The 25820-nt window shown below is 45.5% G+C and overlaps 1 protein-coding gene across 1 annotated transcript in view; it reads left to right on the plus strand.

The window, feature by feature from the left end:
• LOC146812046 (src-like-adapter 2) overlaps positions 1-6260 on the plus strand; it is a 335850-nt gene extending 329590 nt beyond the window's left edge. Inside the window, exon 8 of the mRNA XM_085619021.1 lies at positions 1116-6260. Coding sequence (XP_085475147.1) covers positions 1116-1230 — 115 coding nt within the window. The 3' untranslated portion in view covers positions 1231-6260. The remainder of the gene's footprint in view (positions 1-1115) is intronic.
• Positions 6261-25820: the final 19560 nt, after the last annotated feature.

The following is a 25820-nucleotide window of genomic DNA, read 5'->3' on the forward strand; positions in this document are numbered from 1 at the left end:
ATAAAGGGAAAACAAGCACTTTGTATTGCTAAACATGTTGGGGCAGATTTACCAGCCCCTTTGCACCACCAGTGCGTCACTTTTTGTGACACACCGGCGGCACATTTTAGTTCCCCATATTTACAGGCACAGAAAAAGCCACCCTGCATGACTTTTCGTGTTCTTGTAAATAAGGGGCGTTCTATGGGTGTTGCTGTGGGTGTTCCAATGCAATACTCATGGAACCAGACACATTTCCAGGTTTACGAGAAATCGTAAATCTAGAAATGCGTCTGAATGCTACGCCACCCTAGGGGTGGCGTACTGAGGCACAACGAGGACAAATGTATTAGTTTCTCCTAGTTTTTTCCCTCTTTTTAGGTGTGCTGCATTCTGTACAGGAAAGTGTCCCTTCCTGCACGTAAACAATCAGTTAAACAATGACGTTTTGCAAGTTCTATGTGTGCTAATGCAGCACATATAGAACTTGAAAAACGCCATTTCTGATTTTTTTATGTGCATGAAGGGAATCCTTCCTGCACATAACCAATCTCCCCCACGACGCAGGCATCCTTGCACCATGGTGCAAGGGTGCATGTGCCGGCGCATGCTAACAGTTTGTGCGCCAGCACAGAAGGAAGCAACAGAGATGTGACATATTGTTGTAAATATGTCTTATCCCTGTGCTTTGAAAGTGACTCAGTGCGGCGCAGCCAAACGGCTTGCGGCAGGCACTGAGTCCCTTTCCTTGTGAATCTGCCCCGTTGTGAGAGCCGTACAATATACACACTTTTATGCGAATCGAAGTAGGAGGCGGTAGTGCACTTGTATAGGAGCAGTTTGTGGACAGGTGTTCTTTCCTGGCTTCACAACACCTTTGATGATTTCATTGTATGATGAGTGGACCATGGTGCCCATGACCCATGCTTCATTTGTACCGAGCACTTTGATAGCCCTTCGTGCACTGTATCAGAACATGCTATCTTTACTGAATTTTCTCACAGTGCATAATCGTTGTCAGTAAAGGTGCTAGGGCAAGATAGCGCTAACGGCTCACAAATGGATTTATAAATTAAAAAACTGAATGTGTGTAGTTGCAACACATTTATGAACTTTTAATTTTTTTTTTCTCACAGTGCTGTGTTATTCAAAGAAGGTACACATTTGGAGGAAGAGTCTCCTGTAAGCCTTGGACTTCGCGAAGCAATAAGTTCCTATTTATTCATGACCGATGGCCAAAACCTAATATGACTTACTGGCATTGAAAACCGATGGAAAGCATCTTAAAAGACTTCTGTATAAAGAAACAATTTGCAAGAAATCTGCGAAAAAAGAACGGCAAATGGACAGTGTAAAAAGTATATTGCAGAGTCAGTGGCTACCTTGAAAGCAGCATTACGTTTGCAGTTAAAAAGGATGCATGTCTGTGGGCAGCGTGCAGTTTGAATTTTGGGTGTCCAGTGTTACTACTTGTGAAATGTTAATACATGTTCTCCTGAGTTAGACTGCTCAGACATGTCAGTGAGTGAACAGACTGGAGTAATCCCAAAGCACAATGAGGCATATTTACAAGCCCCTATTGCCACCACAACGCCACTTTTCAGGACGTTGTAGTGGCGATTGGAGCTTCACCTTATTTACAAGGCATTAAATAAGGCACTCTTTCACACTATACTTAGTGTGAAAGGGGACGGCAGTGGGTTTTGCAGTGGGCGTTCCACCACAACACCCATTGATTTTGATGCTGCCCCCCCCTATTTACGAGGGAGGCGAAAATAGGAGGCAGCAGCAAAATTAAGACCAGGGCTACGCCCAGGTTCGGCATGCCCTGCTCTCGGTTTTTGGGGAAGGGTCCACGGTCCCTGTTTCTTCGCCCCTCGAGGACCGCATACTCAACGGTCACGTTCCCGATAGTACTATCTCTTTGATCTATAAAAAATTGATAAATAATCGGGCTGACCTCTTGGTGCGTCTACGGGAGGCATGGACGGGGGATGGGGTTGAGTTGGACGACGAGGACTGGCAGTCCGCGCTGTCATCTCCTAAGGAGGTGGCCATCCCGGCCCGTCTGGTCCAGCTTAAGATCCTCCATCGCGTTTACGTGACGGGTCCCCGTTTGGTCTCGATGGGGTTTTCTGAGGACGGGCTCTGCAAGCGTGGCTGTGGGCACAGTGCCACCTTTCTCCACATCCTGTGGGAGTGCCGCGAGGTGGTGGAATACTGGCGTCAGGTGCATGAGGTTATGAGGCGAGTCACCGGGGTCACGCTGTTGCCGGAGGTGCGTCGTTGTGTGCTGAATGTGTGGGAGCCCAATGACTATAACGCGGCCCAGACTCGGTGGGCGGCCCTGGGGAACATGATAGCAAAGAGGGACATAGCGCAGCTTTGGGGTTCGCAGCGGCCCCCCACCGTGTCTGTCTGGAAGGAGAACATGGACTGGTGCATGTTCAGGGAAAAGACTGTGTATGTGGCTCGTGGTAAACCCGGGGCTTGGAACAGAATTTGGGGGCAGTGGAATGCGTATCGTGGAAGTATTTGTGCTCCCCCCCTGGTGGAAACGTCTTATGTAGCCTTGTCCCCCTGATCCTTGATGGTTCCTTACTTATCTGGCACATCTGAGTATAGATTTGTATTCCCGTCTCTCCCCCCCCCCCCCCCACCTCTTTGTTTCCCTGCTCTTTGACTGCCATCGGGTGGTCGGATAGGGACGCTCCCCTGCTGTGGCCCGACGCCCATCTTATGTTTTCTTGCCTCGCCTTTGTTTTAAGTTGTTATTTATGTTAAAAGGGTGTATCCTGATTTCCTCTATGTGCAGTCTGCTCTTCTGTAGGGTGCGGAGCCCCGGTGGGCCAGTCATTGTGATTGCACTGTTTGATCTTTTACCTACTAGCGGCCGGCCCTGGTGGTTGTAGGCCCGTGCTTGTAACCTTCTTTCTGCACAATAAAAATTTTTTCAAAAAAACAAAACAAAAATTAAGACCAGGGAAAACCTGGTTTTAACCTGGCAAAACGAGGAGAAATGTTTAATTTCTCCTCGTTTGTGCTGTTTCCATGTGTGCTGCTTAATGCAGCACACATAGGAAACAGCAAAAAGCCATTGATTGTTTATGTGCAGGAAGGTGTCCTTTCCTGCACATAAACAATTATTTTTTTTAAATATTAAGTTTTGCAATTTGTATGTGGGCTGCATCAAGTAGCACACATAGAAATTACAAAACGCCATTTTAAAGGGACACCTTCCTGCACATAAAAAATCTTCCCCTCAACGCAGACACCCTTGCACTATGGTGCAAGGGTGTCTACGTTGGCACTAGGCTGCTAAATTTAGCGCCAGCCCAGGGCTGCACCATATTCTTGGCGGAGTGTGACGTTAAGCCAGGAAGGCTAACGCCGCATTCCGTCCCTTCTTAGAAAATATGCCCCAATGAGTGAAGAGGATTTCAGATATTGAACACAGAGCAAACTATTTGCTTCACATGTCTTTAGACGGGGGTGAAAAAACTGCAGGTCGCATAGGCCGTGGTTTCAGAAAATGTGTCACATAGTCCAGATAATTGGGTCCTTCTATTCCACATACGAAAAATGTGCAGATTCTCAGGCCACGGGTGACACAGACATACGTTCTATACATCATGAGCGCAGTGGATTTTTGTCCCTCCGAAAAGCATAAAAAAAAATTACAAGGCCTAGAAAGCATGCTGCTAATAAGATAGATGATTCTGATGGTCGTGGTGAGGAAAATAAAGATCCTTAACATCAGCGCCCTTAGGTGCGAATGGTCTCAAGCCCAAAAACTGCTGCAGGTGTAAAACGCATAGATATAATAATACATGTCAGAATCAGTGCAACAATCACCTTGTAGTCAACAAAAATAATGTAGAACTGATCTCTCCTTATGTGTGCTTTACTGGCGCACGTTTTTGTAGATTAAAAAACTAATTTTTAAAATGATTTTCTTGACAAAACATGAATCATGAAGGTGGCGTTTTTGTCTCTTTTATAGTGCAAGTTATATTTCAAATGTAACTCTAAAAATCACATTTGGCCCCTCAAACTGCTCTTTCAGAGAATCCACAGTTAACAGAATGCTGTGAAGACTCAACACTTGTTTTTTCTTCTCAGTACCAGATCATTCTACCTTCTCTTGAGATCCTAGAACATCCACTACCTGCCAAGATCAGCTTTGATGTCAAGATCTGTAGTTTCAGAAAGGTAGGAATCACAAAGCAAAAACAAAGATTGTGATTCCTTCCTCAGAAAGGCAGGTGGAGTGGGTGTTTATGACCACGAGAAGGACTTCTAGAGACAGATCTCATGCCAGAAACAGAGACAAATGTCCACACCACTCCAGACACTGTCACAGAAAAGAGTAAGGAGACAACACAGAAATGTCTATCTGGACACAATAAGAGACAGCGTACTGTTTCTGATTGGAAACATGATTTTTCCATGGTCACATGCAGCAGCGGCTTCTATTTTAGGGCTCCAGAGAGATGCCCCTCTGAAGTGTAGGCCTGATTCTTAACGTTTGCAGTTCATCTTTTTTAAACCGCAACATAATGCTTTTGAAATACCTCTGGATGCCTGGCCCGAGGTTTTTGGTGAGACAGCTAGACATTGGCAGGCTGCTTTTTCACCTATCTGTCATTGTTCCACACAAGTCTCCAAAAGTACTCGCGTTCTGAATGGTTGCTCGGGTGACGTCATGCCGCATTGTATTGAAGGAATATGTTTTAGGCACCAACTAATTTCCAAGGATTTCATAATTTACCTCTTATTAAAAATACATTCCAAAGTAGTTGATACAAAAACTCTTCATTCCCGTGCTTTCAACTGCATCTATAAGTTGAACAGCCTTAATTATGAATAGTAGGACAGCCCTTTGAGGATTCATACTCTAATGTTGTTATTGTGAGGAGACAGATAGTTTCTCAGTTTCAGAGGTAGCTGTCATCAGCACCAACAGCCACTGTCCTTTCTTTCATGTTCCAATCTGCCCTATGTGCCTTCTTCGACTACATGGCAATAGTGACAGCCTCTCTGAGTCTTACAAAAAATGTGTGTATACCTGTGCTTGGGCGGCTGTTTGTTCAAGGCATATTTTCCACAGAAATGCAACATTTAGAGATGAATCAGGAAGCTGACGACAATGGAATTGCAAGTAATCCAGTATTAAGATGCAGTTCTGGCAGAGAGTTTACAGACTGCTTTCTGTTCACCAAATGGTTTCAACTTTGGAAATTGCTTGATAGATCTCTACCTCTTAACTACTTCATACCATCAATATGGCCCCAATTAGAGACTCCACATGAAACCTCTTAGAAGTCCAAATATTGTTAGAGAACAAGGGATAAACGCTGAGGGTCCCCGTCAATTCATAACTTATAACTAAATCTGTAAACTACCAGAAGTGGGTCCAAATACATAAAATAGGCATGCTATTAAGGAGAGGCTAATTCTTCCATAAGTAGTAATCCACAGACCACTTGCTTTATCAATGGGACCCCATATTTTGGGAGAAAGCTGGTGTTATCCCTGCCTCCTATCCGCTGTCCTTGTATCTGCATTACTGTGGTGCACTAGCACAAATGACTTCTGTTGACCCAAATTTGTAATCAGTAAAAATTGCGAGAACATTGCTTAAATACTATAATACAGTAGTACAAAAGCAGTGCATCAGTACTGAAAGAAAAAAGCAAATATCGCTTGAGTTGAGGAAAAGTTCTACCTATTTAATTTATCTATATTACTTCCACAGTTATAAACAAGATTATATTCTCACCCAAATGAGAATATAGTCCCCATAGTTCATTGCCTCAGGGCATGTGGTAATTGCATCAGAAGAATGAGAATGTGAGCAGTGCAGAGCAGACCCCACTTTTTGCCTCCTTGGGGATGGCAGAAGCTATCCAGGACAGACTGTGTGAGGATGAAATTGTCCAGGTTGCGAGAGTGTCAGACTGAAGCAATCAGGAGAGAGACATAGTGGGCACTCGTGTAGGCAGTACATATCGTTTTGTAAGTGCTAAATATTTGGGCTGTTTACTGTGCGTTTGTGCATAGTTTACCATGTGCTTCGCCAATAAACCTGTGGAGTTTAAAATGCGAAATTTAAAATTATGTCTTGTACATCCTATGCCATTGTTTATTTCGTGTATGTGTAAATAATGTAATATATATTTAATGCTCATAGCATCGTGAAATATTTATTGCAGCATAAGTGCTTAATTTACTGTATATAAAATGTTCATTAAAAAATTTCACAAGTATGTGAGAACAAACTTTACCTGTGTTTTTGTTTTTGAAACTTGGACTCTTTTTAGGTGCTCAATTGTGACATTTACAAGTGGCCTGTGACAGCAATAATAATTTGAGTTGAGTTGCAGAAGGAATCAGAAGTTATGGTAGCAGCATGCCATAGGTTTACAATTCAAACCTAGCATAAGACCTCTTGCGGGCAATTTGAACGTCTAAAATTACATTGTCATCAAATTGTACACAAGGAGGGCAACAGTGCGTGGTTTTAAGTTTGTTACGACTGGCTTCTTTTTTTTTTAATATAAATCTGTTTTTATTATTATTTCATATGCAAATGCATTAAAACAGTTACAAGCCCAGGTAATGAGTACTCCATTGCAAACACCATTGTCATACACAACACAGATTGTCGTACAATATACAATATTTCCGTTACAATACAGTTTTCGTTTCAATGTCGATCTTATTCGCACGAAGGGATGTTATATGAAGTTTGTCTTACTTTGGTGCTTGCATGAGTAGATGCCAATGGTAAAGTACAGGAAGTATTCTTCTGCATCAAGTGTGACGTATCTGTTCCGTCTGTATCTGTAAGTAGTGTGAGGCAGTTGAGTAAGGGTAGGACAAAGCAAGAATAACTGGGGAAACCTGGCCCAACTGGGGTGTAGACTGGCCCCGCATGTGTTGATCACAAATGGGGCACAACCGCTTCGGGCCGCAAGTCTCGGATGTAGGCTTTAGTGAGTAGGGGCAAACACATTGCTTTGATATGTATGGCTTCTTTTGGACGCCTCTATATACAATACTGAATTTAAAGCCCAGTTGTTGGAAATGGCCATCTTTTGCATGGTGTACCCCCAGGTTTTTGCCTTAACTGTTTTGCTGGCTGTAGAACTCTGTGCTCTTTGCCCCGAGCTAACCAGGGGTAAAGTGCCTGCACACTTCCTTTCAACATGATGAAATTGGTATGCACCTAATTTGCAAATTTTATCTGATGAAACCCTAGCATATAGTACAGAGTGTACCCAGGGCCTGGACGTTAAATTCCATCAGTGGACTGCAGTATTTATTGTCCCATCCACTATAGTGGCAGTACAAACATGGCTTCAGGCTTACTAGTGTAGCCTCACTGTAGCAGTGTAAAAACTGCAATTCAGCCTGTCAAAATAGCCTATAAATCAGGTCAAAACTTCCCGTTAAAACATTAACAGGTGTCCTCTATATAGGCGCTGTCACCCACAAGGCAGGGTGAATCATATTTAACAAGCATTGGCATAGCCAATAGGTCTCGCCTTTGGGACCTTATAAGTGTTTAGCCATGCAACAGTGGCATAACTAAATACTTATAAAGGTCCCAAAAGCGAGACCTATTGGCTATGCCAAGCGGCCGTGCGGCCGCAAAAGTGAAAGTGATCGCGGTCAAACATCAAAGCGGCCGTGCGGCAGCAAAAGTGAAAGTAATAGCGGTAAAGCGCGGCGCGCGCGCCCGCACACATGCACTGTAGCTCTAAGCTGGCCTGGTAGCACTTTTTGGAGCCCTCTCAATAAGTCTCGCCAGACCAGCGCATGCGCTGGGTCAGGCGAGGCCTATAAATAGGACTTGTAGAACTTTAAGGTTAACGTATACTTATAGTGACTAGCACTCCAAACCTATATTTCACTGGGTGTCCTTGCTGCCCCATGTAGAAAACCAGAGTACAGATTAAAAATCCTAATACTATATCTCGGTAATGGGAAAAGCTTTAAAAATAATTAAACAACTATTTTTAATAGTTAGGAAAAATCCAATTCCGTGGTGGAGTCAGATTTTTAATAAGTATTACATTTAAAAAAGAACTTTCAGAAAGTTACCATTTCCCTGTCTGGGAGAAATCTGAGACCAAATACAAATTAGCCACCAGTAACTTCAGCCAGGTATTAGCATTTGAATAGGTGTAGAAACTATGTAAGATGCTTCCCAAGAGCAAGCAATAGGCTGACCTAAATGACAGAGATGACTCCTGTGAACCTCGCTGAATATGCAGTGTGGGTGCAGGTCATTTTGACATTAAAGTGTCAATTCCTGCTTGAATGTCAAATCCTACTTGACAGGTTTGCTGGGTTTACATATAACATTGAGGGAGCACTTGAAAGGAAGGGATGTAGGATGCCAAAATAATTTCTCTGTATCTACTGTCTGGTTGCTGGAACACCCCACTTTTCTTCTCTCACATGTCTGTCTCTGGGTTTATTGTGGGGGCAGTGGCTGCCCAAACTGGATTTTACTGTTAGATGTGAAAGCACACTAGGATAACAAAAGTACACTTCTCACACCCATCCCCAGCACACTGAGCCCAAGTTTAGTGTGTCCGAAGACTTTCGCCATCTTCAATTGCCAAAGTGGGTAGGGTTACACACATGGACCACATCCCACTATAAATAAATATTTAAAACATGTAAAAATGACAGAACAAGTTCTCTAGGACTGTACTTGAGCATACTTTTTTACTCAGAAGGAAACAGATGCCCTTTTCTTACTAAGGCACTTCTGCTTATCCCCACTTTCAAGGATAGTTATTTCATACTACAAAAAATCCATACTACAGCCCACCACTGACAGATTTGTGGGGGCTCCTGAACAAGCTACACCTTTGTTGTACATAGATGTCCAGTTTCGATAGCAATAAAGAATATGCCCTTAATCTCAAGTAACTCATGGTTTGGTGTTCACAACATAATAGGTTTTACTAGTGGTAGTAGTCATTTCGACCCCAGTTATTATCCTGCATTGCGTAAACAACCTAATCCAAAATTGTTCCAAGCAATAACAAGTTGCAGACATATATACTATGTCTGCATCAGGCTGTGCACGAGGACAGCAGGAATCAGATTGGCAGCCCCAGGTACAGAGCTTCTTAGGCATGTGATAGAGATCATGAATGATTTTAAAGTGCTGCAACTTTAAGTTAGCAGTTTTATCAAGCTTGTGACCTGGAGGCGTGGACAAGCAAGCCAACATGGCGGACTCCCTTTGAAGAGGCTGGCCCTCGGTGCCCAGCAATTCAGCTGTTTCTCCACCCAGGGAGGTGGGGGAGAGGGGCAGTGTAGAGACCTTGCGAACTCTGCATTGATCTGGCTCCATTTTGTGCTGGGAACGACTGGAGAGAAGAAAGACAAGTGTTGCAGAACTGTTATTGGTGAGATCACAATTTGGCTGTTCCCTGCATGGAGAGCCTGAAATATCCACAAATGACCATGGCCGGCTAGAAGAGGTGAAAGGGGTTGGATGCTGCCCCTCTCTCCTACCCTTTTCCCGTGCTGAAAGACCAGAGACCCCAAGTGCGGTGCAAGCCCCCAGACACAAGACCACATCCGACAATTACTTGATATGGAGGAGCAGGCCATGATTCTGTGGTATGTCTGGAGGCTCCTCCTCCCCTACCATTAAGCCCCTGACAAGGGCCTGGCCTTGGGCCCATGAGAAGCAGACAGAACCTTCCTTTCTGCCAACGGCACATTGCCCTCACCAAAATTCACTGATCCCCTGGGGTACTCCGGCTAGGACAATTTCTGACATGTAGGACTGCGGGCTGATTCATGAGAAGAGGACTAAAGAGGGGGTCCTGGCAGCGTGAGGTGTTCTTTCCTCTTCATGCTGCTCTACACCATGGAATGCCTACACCTGCCTGCCTCTGGGGAGAATTCACCATTGCCCCCTGGTGTGACTCCATGCTTGCTTCTCTCAGCTTGTCATGCTCCGCCTTTCAGATAATACATAGTTCTACAAATTCCACTTCCACACGGTGGCTCAAGCAAGGCGGAGCAGGAGACATAAAACACAATACCTAGAAAAGGGTTTCTCTTTACAAAATGCAAAGACTCTCTATTTAGAATAAGGCTTGGGGTTTTATGTATGCAATGCTCTCTAACAGAAAGGCTTTCCCAGATGCCAAATGAACCACATTCATAAGAAGGATATATATATTTATATGCAAGCAATAATAACACACTTAGTAAATGCAACAGTTAAATGCATGGATATGAAATACAAGCAGCAAATAATATGAGATAAAAATCAAGCAAATATACTGGACGTCCTGCAGGAGATGGGAAAGATATATACACTAAATACATCAAATGATTACTTTGGATGTGGACTCTGACTCATCCACACATCACAAAGAAAACACCTAAAATGACCGCAGCCACTGAAACCACGCATCAAAATGGCACTAGTCAGAAACAAATCACCTCACCCGATTGTTCACTCGACATCCTTGCCAACTCAGGATGGGGGGCCCGTTCACAGCTGGGCTTGGACTGTCAACCAGGACTCAGGTTCCGTTAGTCTTACAGCAATACGCCTACTCTCTAAGTGAGCTCCCACCCCAGCTGTCAACAACCCCCAGCTTTATAGCCTCAAAACACATGGTTCCATGTTTAAATATCGATGTAAAAAATATAGTTAACAAAAATATTGCAGTAAAAATATCGAATACAAAAATATCGACTTCCTAAACTTAAACAGGTAAGTTCAATAATATCGAAACAAAAATATCAAAGTAAAAAATATAGATTAAAAAATATCGACTTCAAAAATATATATAACTTAAACAAAATATATTAAATAATATTAACAAAATAAATTACATTTAATACATATTTTAACTAAATAGAACAAATAAACTTAATTAAAAAAAATATAAACACACAAAAATGTGTGCATATACATATATTTACTTAAATACATTTGAACTATTATCTTAAATGTATAAACTTTTTAAATTATATAAAAATAAAATATATACGTATATCAATAATTTAAATAAAATAAAATATCCTATAAATAATTAACACAAACTATTAAAAAAAAATAAAACATACATTTCACAACACAATAATTACAATAGCAGGAAAAATGTTGGATAGCAGAGGGGTACAAATTACTATTCCCACTCCAGTGAGTGCAAAAGCAGGAAAAGTGTTGGATAGTGGAGGGGTGAAAATTACTATTCCCACTCCAGTGAGTGCAATAGTAGGGAAAGTGTTGGATAGCGGAGGGCTAAACATTACTATTCCCAGTCCAGTGAGTACAACAGTAGCAAAAGTGTTGGATAGCGGAGGGGTAAAAATTACTATTCCCACTCCAGTGAGTGCAACAGTAGGGAAAGTGTTGGATAGCGGAGGGGTAAAAATTACTATTCCCACTCCAGTGAGTGAAAAACAGGGAAAGTGTTGGATAGCGGAGGGGTAAAAATTACTATTCCCACTCCAGTGAGTGCAACAGTAGGGAAAGTGTTGGATACCACACCAATAAAAAAAAATCTACATTTTTATTACATTTAATTTCCATTATTAACATACATAATATTGAAATTTAAATATATTATTAATAAAAAATATAATAAACATTCATTAATTACAAATTGTTTAACACTATAATATCCACAACACATCCCTAAAATTAATTGCACAATTACAATTATTAATTACTAATTAATTAATACAAATGAATTAACAAATAATTAATCATTCATCAATACAAAATAAATTACTCCCTACCCTTCCTACCATTTACACCTATAAACACCACAACACACACCTAAAATTAATTAAACAATTACCATAATTAATTGATAATGAATTAATTTAAATTAACAACTAATTATCAAACAATTATTAATACATTACTGTACACATTTAAATCAATGACATCACAATTATACAATTATGAATAAATATGAATTATTGAATACATTTCATATAATTACATTACTTCCCACCCTATTCCCCTATAAACCCACAACCCACTACAGAACTAAAAACGTAAAATTCAATTTAAAAAATGTATTAACTACTATAAATAATAAATAAAATCTATATAATTAAATTACTTCCCACCCTATTCCCCTATAAACCCACAACCCGCTACGGAATTAAAAACGCAAAATTCTATTTGAAAAAAAAAAATTAACTACTAAAATTGTAAAACATATAATAAAAATACAAACAAATCTCATACAAAATACTAAAAGACATAACAATAATAATTCAATATTTTTTACAACAATATTTTTGTAAACAATATTTAATACTTCGATATTTTTGCAATCGATATTACTTACCTAACAATCGATATTCTTGTCAACGATATTTTTTCTATCGATTTTTCTCACTCACGATATTTTTACCTCAATATTTCTGTACCCCAATATTTATACATTGATATTCTATCTATGTACCAAAACACACACTAGAAGGTTTAAGAGTCTTCCCCTCTGTGCCAAGGAAACTTACTGGACTGGCCAGCTTCCAGGCAAGCATTCCACAGCAAGAAGGTATTCCCACGTTCCCTATACATTCTCGCATGTTCCAGCCTTTATCATAACAAAGCTTACGAAAGCCTTCCAGGGTACATTAAACAATCTCTCACAAAACAGTCCTTGAACGTGATTAACCCAAACAACTTGCACGCCTGTCTGTGCGTGCGGAAAAGCTCAAGCAAGGCAGAGTCAGAATTCAGGATGACATGAGGCCATGTCAAAGCCAATAGTAAGAACTTCATAATTCTTACCAATGTACAACATAGTGCACATGTGTGCACCACTGCTCATAACACTGCACTTTGAGACCAAAAAGTACATTCCACACCTCTCTCTTGCTTTCAAATGCACATCCCACACGTTCTGTTCTTAGCAAGGCTGTTCTGCTCCGTGACAGCTCCCACTGTAAGACTGCAAGATTACAAGAAAGAAACCTTTAAGAGAAACAAGGCATATGCAAGACGTCGTACATTCAGGCTAGGATAAAATAACACACCAAAGTCAATTAAAATAATGGTAGTCAAAGGTCATCACGTGGTGTCAGACCACAAGAGTGCCTCTAGCACTACACAGCTTAAGAACTCTGCAGTGGGGACATCGTGCTCATCATGATCCTTTTGAGCCAGGCCAGGCTGAAAAAACTGCCTGGAGGCAGTCCAACAGCAGGAAGGAGGCCCGTTGCAGGGCTCACCACAAGGAAGAGAAGGACAGTAAGGGCTAGCCACAAATCAATTTACCCCACGAATGAAGACCTGGAGGATCCCCTGGTAAGTCATGCTTTGAGGAGTACACCAATAGGCCTGGAGAACCCAAATAGAGGTAGTGGGCCCAGCTGCTAGTGGCATCTCTGATCCCACTGGATAACGTTCACACAGAGGAGGGTGGGACAGACTGACTGTTTAAGAGACAAAGGGGCATGTTCTCAAGGAGCTATCGCCGTGTTATCGCAGCCAAAGTCGCGATAGATCTACTGTCCCATTCACAAGCTGGTGCAAACAGCCGCTATCACCAGTTTTCCGGCGATAGCATCCTCAAAAAACATCGCCACAGATGACCCCGGCAATTATCGCTAACGAGATGCAGAGTAGGCGTTCCCGTGCAAAAAGCCGCGAGAACACCACACTGCAACATTCTCAATGATCAGCCAGATTTGCGATAAGATCACAAATATGCGATAAGGCGCGTTAGCACCAGGAAACTAACACCTGCTCCGACCTAGTGCAAAGTCGGACTACAACCTGCACCAGAAAAGAGAGCCCAGCCCAGAGCCACACCTGAAGAACAAAGATGCCATGGAGCCACTGAACATGCGTGCCGCACACCCAAGAGGGCCACACCACCCATTGCCACCACCCCCTCAGGCCCCACCCCGGACACCCCCACCTCCCCCGGACCAAGACACTGCACATAGATGGCACGAAAACATGAACAAAAGCACCCGCCTGATGTCGCACATTTGCAACAATCAACACACATGTGAGCACTGAAATCCTGATTCAAACATTCACCATTGAAAGACCAAACAAAATGACACATCCAAAATTGTCAACCAAACAACTATTTTCAAGAGACATGGCGGGGCATCCCTGAACAATCTGTGACTCACAACCTGCAAGACAATATCCAAGATAAGAAGGTGTGTCAGGCACTCATCAAAGGACAGGGAGAGAGAGAGAGAAAGAGAGAAAGAGAGAGAGAGAAAGAGAGAGAGAGAAAGAAAGAGAGAGAAAGAAAGAGAGAGACTGAACAAGGAGTGCAAGGCCAAACGGGCCCTTGGCTAATACAAACACGCCAAGAGATGCGTGTGTCTCGAAATCTGTGCACCCCAAATCACAGGCCTGGCATCAGAGTCAGCGCAAAGTCCACATCACATTCAAGAAATGCAAGCAGTAGTCAGAATGATATCAGCAATGAAAGCCCCTTTGTCTCAATACACAAGGGTGAAGACCAACCGAACCCCCGACCTTGGTCCTAAATGCGGCTGGCACACCCTGCGTGAGATACCATGCCAGCCTCCGACGACTCCCACACCACGAACTGCGCCAATGAAACACCAACATGCCCACACCCCACACACACTTGTCCCTGCATGACCTACACCTGCAAGGGATGCCCTTGACACAAGTTAAAAACTACCCATACGTCCAAACTTCGCACACACATATGACTCATTGCCCAGAGCTGTGGCATATCGTCCACCGAACTTCCGCCAGTCTGAGGATTGCCGGTACCACGAGCCCAACAAACGCAATGGCAGGCAATCCCGGGCACATGCACAACCCCTGTCACGTGGAACTGTACCGTGCACGAATGCTGCATCTGTTGGGATCCCTGCCAATGGCAGTGTTGTAAATCAGTTTTCATCTGAGTTTCTGTCTTGCCTACATCACCTGAGTCCAGCCCTGGTTCCACTGTCGATCATGCACATTGAGTGGCCCATGGAGGTCTGCCTATCCAACGCAACGATAGCTGAATTTGATTATGACCTGACAGTGTGCCCCCTGTTGGCCCACAAACAGGAGTGTCGCTGGGATAGCCGTGCATGGGATGCACTGATCTTTGGCGTATGTGCTGGCAGTTGCGCATGGGAGATTGTGCAACTCCTTGTGTGCAGTGACCACATTGAGGCGCTCCCCTTTTGGGCTGTGTTGCGGATTGGGGAAACGGCGTGAACTGAGCACATCTGCCCGAACCAGTTAATGGATTGGCTCACCCTGGTGTTCCTTGAACCCGACAATGACGTACTATTGAAACACATTGCACATGAGGCTGCGCTGGCATTCATGGAAAAGTAACTACGTTCCTGCAGCCACATCGGATTGTCACCCATAGCACAGGTCCAAAAACCTTGTTGCATCGTGGGGAATGCTCACATATCCCACCACAACAGAGGACATGTCTACCTTCGTCTGGACTCTGAATGCATGTGCGTGGAACTACGCGTGTGTACACACACCTGTGTAAGGTGATGCAGTTCCATGGTCGGAGCAGCACAGCGACGTTTGGCAACGTTACCAATTCGGACACACTGCTGGGGGGAGAGCACACACATGGCAATGTAGCACCCTTTCACCTGATTACTGTCAGCAGAGCAAACAGTTTGCGCAGTCCGGTGGCAGAGCACTATGTAGACCCCATGGGCTGTAAGTAGTGCCCCCTCACATGGGGCAAAGGGCAGACGCCAAACAACACATGACTCGTCCAGCAAGGCAAGGTGGGCTGAGACCGTTACCATCCGTAATGATTGGTGTTCAGCTCTGCCTCCCCAGTTCCTGCACCTCGAAAGGTTCCCATGCTGCGTGCCAGTGTCTTAAGCATGTCTCTGCCTATTGTGGCCGTTGTCTTGTCCATACTGACATGCACATGCCAATAAAGTCTGCGCAACTTCACTGGTGTCTAACTGTGATGAGTGTTGATTAGATTGACCACTCGTGTGCCACAATGAGCATCGTCCCTACACAGGGAGGGTCTGACTGTTGCATGTACAATGGGGGTGGGTCCCTTTGGACAGCTTAACCTCTGTGAGCCAGACATTGTTTTGGGATAGTTGCTGGCAGACCAGTGCACTTACGTGTCTTCAGCAATGAGAGTATGGTGTCCAACCTCTGACCATGTGGAGCAATGTCATAAATCATACCAGAATGTGTCCACACAGATGTGTGTGAGTATGTATGCGACATGAAGTTCTGTTGTCACATGTGATGTAGGAAACCACTCCTGGACTGCTACCGATTTGGTCATTCCTACACACAGCCCTATTCAATACATGGACGTGTGCCTACGTTGAGGGGGTGTGAGATTGCTGTTAATGCGCAATGGGGACACAGCTAGTACTCACCTTCACAGTCATCTAATTGGCCATGTGTCTCAGGGATAAACATGCGCATTGATGTCATTCACCAGGGTGTGCCTTCTTGTGCAATCATCGTCCCTACATACAGCCATACTTTCATACATGAGTGAACATAGTCATGACACATCTGTGTGATTTCAAATGTTTTATTCACATTCTGGTGAATGACGGAGCTGGACTGTACATGATCATCCAAGCCCAAATAACATGGAACCCAGTGGTGGGCCAACCAGAGTTCTTTGGGGATTGAAAAGTGATTGGGGAGAGGGAGAGTGCATTCCCCAGCAGGAGGTCGCAGAGTATTCCGGGGGACAGTGGGAGGTGTTGTCCCAGGGCATGATGCATAGGGCTGAACCAGGCAGGAACAGGCCATCTGGCCGTGATGGATGCTCCTACCTCCTTCCCCAGACAGTAATTATCATCCACATCTTACTCCTCTGATACTTCTTCTGTGTCCGGTGTGTGTGGCGGTGTAATGGCTGCATCACTGGGTGCCACTGACACATCAGGGTGTGAAGGTGATGGGGCTGAATCACTGGGTGTCACTGACACATCAGGGTGCGAAGGTGATGGGGCTGCATCACTATGTGCCACTGACACATCAGGGGTCAGAGACTTGTGTGTTGAAGTTCCCGATGCAGTTATCTGGGACTGGCTCAGTGGCAGCAATGGCAAGATGATGAACTGCAGGGCATGGAAGATCCCAGCTACATCTCGCTGGTGTTCAGCCATGGCAGCCATACTTCCAGCCTGCATCTGCTCCATGGTCTCCATTGTCCTCCGCATCTGTGCCAACTCTTTGCTGTCATCGCTGGTGCCTGTCTGACTGGACAGTTCCTGTATCCGAGTAATGGCCCTAGCGAGGTCAGCCAAGGATTGTCGGTGAGCATGGTGCGGACAGGGGATGTCCGTAAGGGACTGTACGTGGTCCCTGATGGGACTCAGACACCCACGTATGGGCTCGAGTTTGGCTGCCACGAGCTCAAAACCCACCCGTAGCTGATCCGCCAACTCCACCTGGCAACCCAACACACGGCGTTGACATTCCATGTATTGTTCGTGGGGGTCCTGGGAGACAGCCGTGGTTATGTGTGTTTCCTGCTGTGTGGTCTGTGCAGGAGGTGGGGTCACCTCGAGGCAGCTGGCCTGCCTGCTCCTGGGGGTGGGCTGCGGAGGCTGTCTATTATCCGTTGGAGGGTGTCTTGACATATGTGCTGGTTGTCCTCTACTTCATCAATGATGGGGTTTGATGTCCTCTCTGCAGTACGTGTTGATTGTCCCTCTGCAATGTTATGGGGAGATGCAGGTTAACAGTTTGCCCTATATGTTGACATTTAGCAGATGTTTACATACAGACTGCATGACAATGCACATTGTGACTGTTTTGGTGGAGCTGGCTATTTGATGGCAGACAGTGGGATTTTTGACTACATGACAGATGTGTGGTAGTACCCGTACATTATCATCACGCAATCTCAGTCAATGCCAGATGTGAGTGGCCAGTTACTACGCACAAGCGGAACCTGTTGTGTCCTCTGTCCTGTGGTGTAGGTGTTGCACTTTAAACCACATTGCCATCATTGCTGATGTTCTGTGATTGGCCGATTGTTTCCTAGGGACATTGTGGAGAAGTCTGGCTGCGCAGTTCTGTACCACCTGCAATCTCCTCATGGTAGGCTTAGGGGCACCCAGATATAAGGAGTTGCAGTCATCCAGTCATGGCAATACCAGGGCTTGGACTTGTGTTCTGCGAGCTGAGTCTGGAAGCTGAGGCAGAATTTTCCTTAGTTGTCTTAGAATTCCATAGCAGGTGGCTGCAACCTGTACTGCTTGATGTTCGAGATTTAGGGAATTGTCCAGCCATGTTCCTAGGCTTTTGATTCTCTCTTTGGAAGTGGGGGGAACACCTAGGTGGCTGGGCCATTTCCTTAGGGGAGAGCTGTTGTTATTCCCTAGGATCATTAGCTCAGTATTTTAACCATTCAGTTTGAGGAAGGAGTGGTCCATCCAAGTGGCTACTGCACACAAACAGGTTTCTAGGTCGATCTCGTACTTTTTAGAGTGGTTAAGGGACAGTACGAGCTGAGTGTCGTCTGCATACGTCGCAATCTGCACTCCAAAGGGAAGTACCAGGTCAGCCAGAGGTTTAAGATACACATTGAACAGGGTGGGGCTTAATGAGGAGCCCTGCGGGACGACACACGACAGTGGGATAGATTTTGAGGAATGAGTGCCATCGAACACCTGAAAGGTTCTTTCCATAAAGAAGGATTGAAACCATGAGAGGGCATTCCCTGCCACTCCTACCGCATTGAGTCAGTCTATTAAAGTTTCATGATTTACAGTGTCAAAAGTGGCACTTAAGTCCAGGAGTATGATTGCTACCGTACCTCCCTGATCAAGCAGTTGGCGTGCCTCTTCCATCACTGTGAGCAGCGCGGCTTTCGTCCCATGATTGGTGTGAAAACCAGTCTGTGAGGTATGCAGGATTGCGTGGGATTCTAGGAAGTCGGTTAGGGTCTGCTGAAGGTTTTTTGAGGAGTGCGTTGACTTCCATGTGTTTGCCGTCATCTGGGAATTTGGCTGTTGCGATGAAGGTGTTGATGATGTGGGTGAGAGCAGTGTTGATTGTTACCTTCCCAGGTTGTAGATGTGATGGGGGCATGGATCAGTGGGGGCCCCTGAGTGGATGGTCCGCATGATCGTTGCTGTTTCTCAACCAAAAGAGCCCATAATGTGCCAGCTTGTCACCCACCACCGAATGAAACACGCAGACCTGTGGTGATCAGACTACTTCATTTTAAGGACCATGATGTGTTTTCTGCTAAAAAAGCAGGTCATTTTGACATTGCCAGTAACAGAATAATGGGCGAAGACTACTTGCTCACAGTGCAGCACAAAGATGTTATGTTATGTGGTGCTTTGTGTATTTGTAAAGCACAAAGCTATCCTAATGCTAAGAAAGTGTGTGTGCCTAGCCCTGCTGATGGTAGGTTGAGTAATTGAAAGCCAGGTCTTCAGCTTCTTGGGGAATTTAAGAAGAGAGGAGAAGGCTCCGATGTGGAGTGAGACTCTGTTCAATGCTTTAGCAGTGATGTAAGAGAACGCCTATCCTCCTGATCTGGTTCTGTTTATGCGTGGATGTTAGCAGGTAGTGGTCTTGTGGAACGGAGGTATCTGGGTAGTTGGTGGAAGGAGATGTGGCTGATCAGGAAAGTGGGGGATTAAGTTGTGTAGTGATTTGAATGTGTGTGTGTGGGGAGTTGGAAGTGAGCGTGTTTGTCTAGTGGGTGCCAGTGAAACTCCGTGAAGTGTAGTGCGATGTGAGTTCTGTGTGGGCAGTTGAAGAGGAGTCTGGCTGCAGAGTTCTGGGTGATTTGTAGGCTTCTAGTGAGATGCTTGGTGATTCTGGAATAGAGGGTATTCCCATAGTCCAACTTTCTGGTGATTAGGGCATAAGTGATAGTTGTTCTAGTGTTGCTTGTGAAGCAATTGAAGATCTTCCTCAGCATCTTCAGGGTCTCAAAGCAGGATGAAGTGACGAAGTTGACTTGTGTGGTCATGTCCAGATTGTTGCAAAATATTATTCGGAGCTTCCTTGCGTGGGTGCTGGGTATTGGTTTGTGTTTAACCAGCCGCCAGTTGGAGTCCAATGGTGAGCTGTTCCTGCCAAAGATCATTCTTTCAGTCTGATCAGTGTTGAGCATGAGACAATTAGCTTTCATCCAGTTAGCAAATTTGTTCATGCAGGCGGTGAACTTGTTTCTTGTGTCAGACTCTTTTCTGAGAGGGAAAGTATGACTTGTGTGTCATTGACGTAGGAGGGGATGTTGATGTTGCATGTGCGCATTACTTTGTGGCCTTCAGAGGGATAAGGTACCAGGCTGACAGCTTGTATTCTGTCCATTAAGAAGGAGAAGGTCCATTGGAGAGTGGGTCAATGGATGTCATTCTCGTGCAGGAGCCTGATGGGGTGTGAAACCATGTCAAATGCTGCAGAGAACTCCAGGAGAATGAGGGATGCATGACAACTCTCTCACGGATCATGTGGACGTCATCTGTGGAAGCCATGAGTGCTGTTTCTATACTGTGGTTGGGCCTGAATCTGGAGCTGGTAGTAGCTGAGGTGGTTGGTGAGGTGTGAGTTGATTAGTTTCTCTAAGACATCTGCCGAGTATTGTAAAAGGGAGATGGGACTGTAGTTGGAAAGCGTAGCTAGGTCATCGGATGGATTCTTGCTCAGGGGCGTGATGATGGCCTGTTTCCAGATGTCCAGGAATGTTGCTGAGTTGACAGAGACATTAAAGATGGGTGTTTGTGCATCGCCAATCAGTTAGAGTCCTTTGTTGAAGTCGAGGTGGGTGGAAGAGTCAGATAGTGCTGCCTACTGGATGATCTTCATGGTAGTAACAAGTTAGGGGGCAGTGACTGTGAGCCACGAGGTCAGGGCTCATTCTTCAGCTGTGATGCAAAGTTGAGTTACGATGGTGATGGGGTCCGGTTGAGTGTCAAAGTTGCCATATATGGAAGTGATTTTGTTATAGAAGAAATTTGAGAGATTGTTGCAAAGCTCTTGTGAGAGGGTGATGTTGCTGGAGGCGGCAGGAGATGCAGTGAAATTTATGATGATGGCAAATGTTTCCTTGATGCTGTTAGCACCGGCGGGGATGCGATCTGCATGAGCTGTGTGGTTGGTGTTCCATATCTGCTGAAGGTAGTGTCTTAGAGCGGATTTAAAGATATCTTTATCTGTGGTATCTTGACTTGTTCTTCGTTTGTGTTCCAGTTGCTTGCAGTGGGGTTTCATAAGCCCCAGTTTCTGTGTGTTTCAGCTGGCCTGTGGTCAGGATCTTCCTGTTGGGATGCGTTTGAGGGGAGCCAGGGTGTTGAAACATGTAGTGATACAGTAGTTGAGGTTCTTGATGGCTTTCGGCATGTTGGTGGTAAGTAAACTCAGGCCAGTGGATGGAGGAGGTGGAAGTCCTCTTCTTTTGCTTCCTAGGGGTCAAGAAAAAAACAGAGAGCTGGGTTTAAACTGTGCACTGCTTTCCCTGCAAAACTTTAAATAATCCCAGTGGACATACTTTTTTACAACATATATGAGGCTTGGAAGACTACAAGAACCCTGTCTAATCGAAACCCAAAGGGAGACTCAGCCCCTCAAAAAGACATACATCCCATGGCCCCAGAAGGTGTGAGTGACCCCTCCCCCGATCAAGTACAAAAAGACATAAAGGAGGCATTGGCTTAAATACTTCTACGTGAAGTGTGATCAATACTCCAGAAAAGCGGCAGCTACAGATTTCTGCCCGGCATCTACCTTCACTCCAGCACCATACTTGATGAGTGAAAAGATTCTTGCCTATGAAAAAATAGTGATGACTGAACTGATGAACCTTCTAGAAAACACCAAATATATTAACACAACGTCTCTAAGGAAGAAAGGCTAGCCCTGCAATTCTTAAGTAACAGAAACATTGTTATAAAGACTGCAGACAAGGGTGGAGCAGTGGTGGTTCAAAACACGGAAGACTACATAGAAGAAATCAACCAACAATTGAACTGTGAGACCAGCTACACCCGTATCAACCAAGACCCCACTAAAGAAATATCAAAACTCATACTGGACCTCACTAACAAGGGCCTTGCAGAAGGATTTCTCTCGGAACCAGAATTCAAGTTTCTCAACAAAACGAATCCCAGAATTCCAACGATATATACCATCCCTAAAATACACAAAAACTTTGAAAAATCACCGGGGAGACCAATTGTCTCAGGCTGTGGGTCCATCATGGAGCCTCTGAACCAGTACATAGATAGCTTTTTATAGCCTTTTGTCACTGAAACAAGGTTCTTCCTACGTGACACGATGCACACTATTCAAATCATTGAGAACCAGCCATTCAACAAATCATCACAGTTTCTTGTAACACTTGATGTGTGCTCTCTATACACCAGCATACCACAAGAAGAAGCTATTGAGGTTATCAGTTACGTTCTTGAAAAGTGCCCATTGCCTAGCTGGGTTCCTACAGAGTTCTTAGTACAACTTTTACAAATTGCTACGACCAAAAACTATTTTATCTTCCAAAACACATTTTTCTACCAATGTAAGGGAGTAGCGATGGGAGCAGGGTTCACCCCCAATCTGGCGAATCTCTTCATGGACAGTTTTGAAGATTGTAACATCTATACTGATAGGAATCCGTTCTTGGACAATATCACTATATGGAAGCGCTATATAGATTATATCTTGACTATATGGACAGGTACTGAAGAACAACTGGCTGACTTTACTACATGACTTAATTCATGCTCACAGGATATCCAATTTACCATGACATACAACAAAGACTCTATACCCTTTCTGGATCTTACACTGGAAATTGAGAATGACCAAATTGTGATGAACTTATATAAGAAACCAACATACCGGAACACCCTCCTCAAATACGACTCGCATCACCCAAGAAATCTGAGAGACAATTTACCTTATGGACAATTTTTACGATTGCGCCAAAATTGCTACAGGCTTACTGATTTCTTTAAGGAGATTGATACCTTGATCGCCAAATCAAGAGAAAGAGGATACCCCAAGGGATTGCTTCGCAGAGCCATGAAAAGGGCCTGGTACAGACTCTGTGAATCTCCTGGAAATACAAACTTGTGATGAAAAAATGGACACACTTGTATGTGTAACTACCTTCAACGCCAGAAGAACAAGTTACTTACCTTTGGTAACGATGTATCTGTAAGAAACATTAGTTAGTTAGATTCCTCACCTTAGAATATCCCCAGGCGTCAGGCTGGATCCGGAAAGATTTTTGTAGCAATACCCCTTGCGCGTCGCTAGGCGTCGTCTGCGGCTCCGCGTCAGTCGTCGGCGTCGGAATGGCGTCGGAATGACGTCGGAGTACTTAGACGCCGCCCTCGCGCGCAGACATCAGTTCTTATACATAGCTTTCCGCGCCAGGGACGCTGAGCCATGCAAGAGACCGACAATGGTGCCAAAAAATCTAGGGCCCTGAAAGGGAGAACCTTAACCCTAGATTTCGGTTCGCAGAACGGGGAGGCTGGGTGGGTCGGTGAGGAATCTAACTAATTAATGCTTCTTACAGATACATCGTTACCGAAGGTAAGTTACTTGTTCATCTGAAAGAAACACGTTAGTTAGATTCCTCACCTTAGAATAGATACCCCAGCAATACCAACCCCGGAGGTGGGTCTGCGAACCAAGATCACACCAGAAAGTCCTGGAGAACAGAATGGCCAAAGTGGCCATCTCTCCGGACTTGGCTGTCCAGGCAATAGTGCTTGGCGAACGTGTGCAGTGAAGCTCACGTCGCCGCCTGACAGATGTCCTGCAAGGGGACTCCCCGACCCAGGGCAGTTGTCGCCGCTGTGGCCCGGATGGAATGGGCTCGCAGCTCAACAGGAGGGACCTTTTTCGCCAAGGAATAGCAGAGTTTAATACACAACACAACCCATCGCGAGATGGTCTGCTTGTGCACAGCTTTACCCTTCTTCGCACCTACATATCCAACAAAAAGTTGGTAGTCCACCCGGAACTGGTTTGTGCGGGCCAAATAAAATGACAGCGCACGTTTTGGGTCCAGACGGTGGAGCCTCTCCATCTTTTGAAGGATGCGGAAAGAAGGTGGGCAGCGTGACAGATTGCCCGATGTGAAAGGGAGTCACGACTTTAGGAAGGAAAGAAGGACGGGTCCGGAGGACAACCTTATCCAGATGAACCGAAAGGAAGGGGGGTTTAGCTGACAGAGCCTGGAGCTCACTCACCCGCCTAGCGGAGGTGATAGCCACCAGGAAGGCAGTTTTCAGAGTCAGTAGACGAAGTGGACAGTTGTGAAGGGGCTCAAAGGGAGCGCACATCAGAAAAGTAAGAACAAGGTTCAAGTCCCACTGAGGCATTACGAATGGAACAGGAGGGAACATATGAGTAATGCCCTTGAGAAAACGGGAGACAACAGGGGACTTGAAAAGAGAAGGCTGATCAGGAAGCCTTAAGAAAGCAGAGATTGCAGCAAGATAACCCTTCAAGGTGCCCAGAGCAGAGCCCTGCTGGGCCAAAGAAAGAAGAAAGAGGAGAACCTCAGAAAGAGGGGCAGAAAGGGGATCCACAGCCTTTGCTGTGCACCATGCCACAAATTTGTTCCACCGGCAGGCGTATACCGTCTTTGTGGAGGGACGCCTGGCTGCCAGAATGATATCACAGACTTCAGGAGGCAAGTCAAATGGCATCAACTGCCGCCGGTCAATCTCCACGCATGGAGGTGGAGGCTGGACAGGTTTGGGTGGAGGACCGTCCCCTGCTGCTGCGATAGAAGGTCCTCCTGAAGAGGCAGTCGTATCGGGGGATCGATGGACATACTGAGTAGCTCGGGATACCAGTACCTTCGTGCCCAACCCGGTCGCGCCTGATCTTCAGCACTCTGGGCAGAAGTGGTGTAGGCGGAAAGGCGTACAACAGACCGCAACTCCACTAGCGACGAAAAGCGTCTCCGAGCGAGTGCCGCCTTGGAAATTCCAACGCGCAGAACTGCTGACATTGCGCGTTCTCGTCGGTGGCGAATAGATCTAACCAAGGCTCTCCCCACTGTAGAAAGAGACCTTGCACCACGCCATTCGTGATCCATCATGCACCGGCGGCTGAGTTCGTCTGCTCTGGCGTTCAGCGAGCCCGCCAGATGTTGAACCACCAGGGTGATGCCCTGATGTTCCAACCATGTCCAGAGGCACAGAGCCACCTGACAAAGGGTCCACGACCCCACCCTGCCCTGTTTCTTGCAATACCACATGGCGGTGGTGTTGTCCGTGAACACCTGCACGACACTTCCCCGGACAGAGGGAAGGAAGGCTTTCAGTGCAAGTTGGATCGCCCTCAGCTCCAATAGGTTGATATGAAGCCGAGTCTCCGCCGGAGACCAGAGTCCTCTGATCTCCGCCTCTCCCATATGGCCCCCCCCATCCCAGGAGGGACGCATCCGTCACTATGACATGCTCCGTTGGGGTAGGGAGAGGGATCTGCCGCTGACCCAATCGCGATTCGTGAGCCACCACTGCAGCTGTTTCGCAGTGCCCTCCGAGATCAGGACATGGTCGGACAGGTTGCCTCGATGCTGGGCCCACTGAAACTTCAGGTCCCACTGCAGAGCCCGCATCCGCCACCTGGTGTGAGGTACCAACAGGATGCAGGAGGCCATCAGCCCCAGAAGCCGCAGCACCAACCTGACCGAAACCCAGGACAGAGGCCGTAAGATGGGAATCAGGGCCTGAATGTCCCGGACCTGCTGTTCCGGCGGATAGACCCGGAACTGCGCCGAATCGAGAACCGCTCCAATGAAAAGGAGCTTCTGGGAGGGACTCAGGTGCGACTTCGGCACATTGATGGAGAACCCCAGGAGGTCGGC

The sequence above is a fragment of the Triturus cristatus genome, chromosome 7 (genome assembly GCF_964204655.1).
Source record: "Triturus cristatus chromosome 7, aTriCri1.1, whole genome shotgun sequence".
Classification (NCBI taxonomy): Eukaryota; Metazoa; Chordata; class Amphibia; order Caudata; family Salamandridae; genus Triturus; species Triturus cristatus.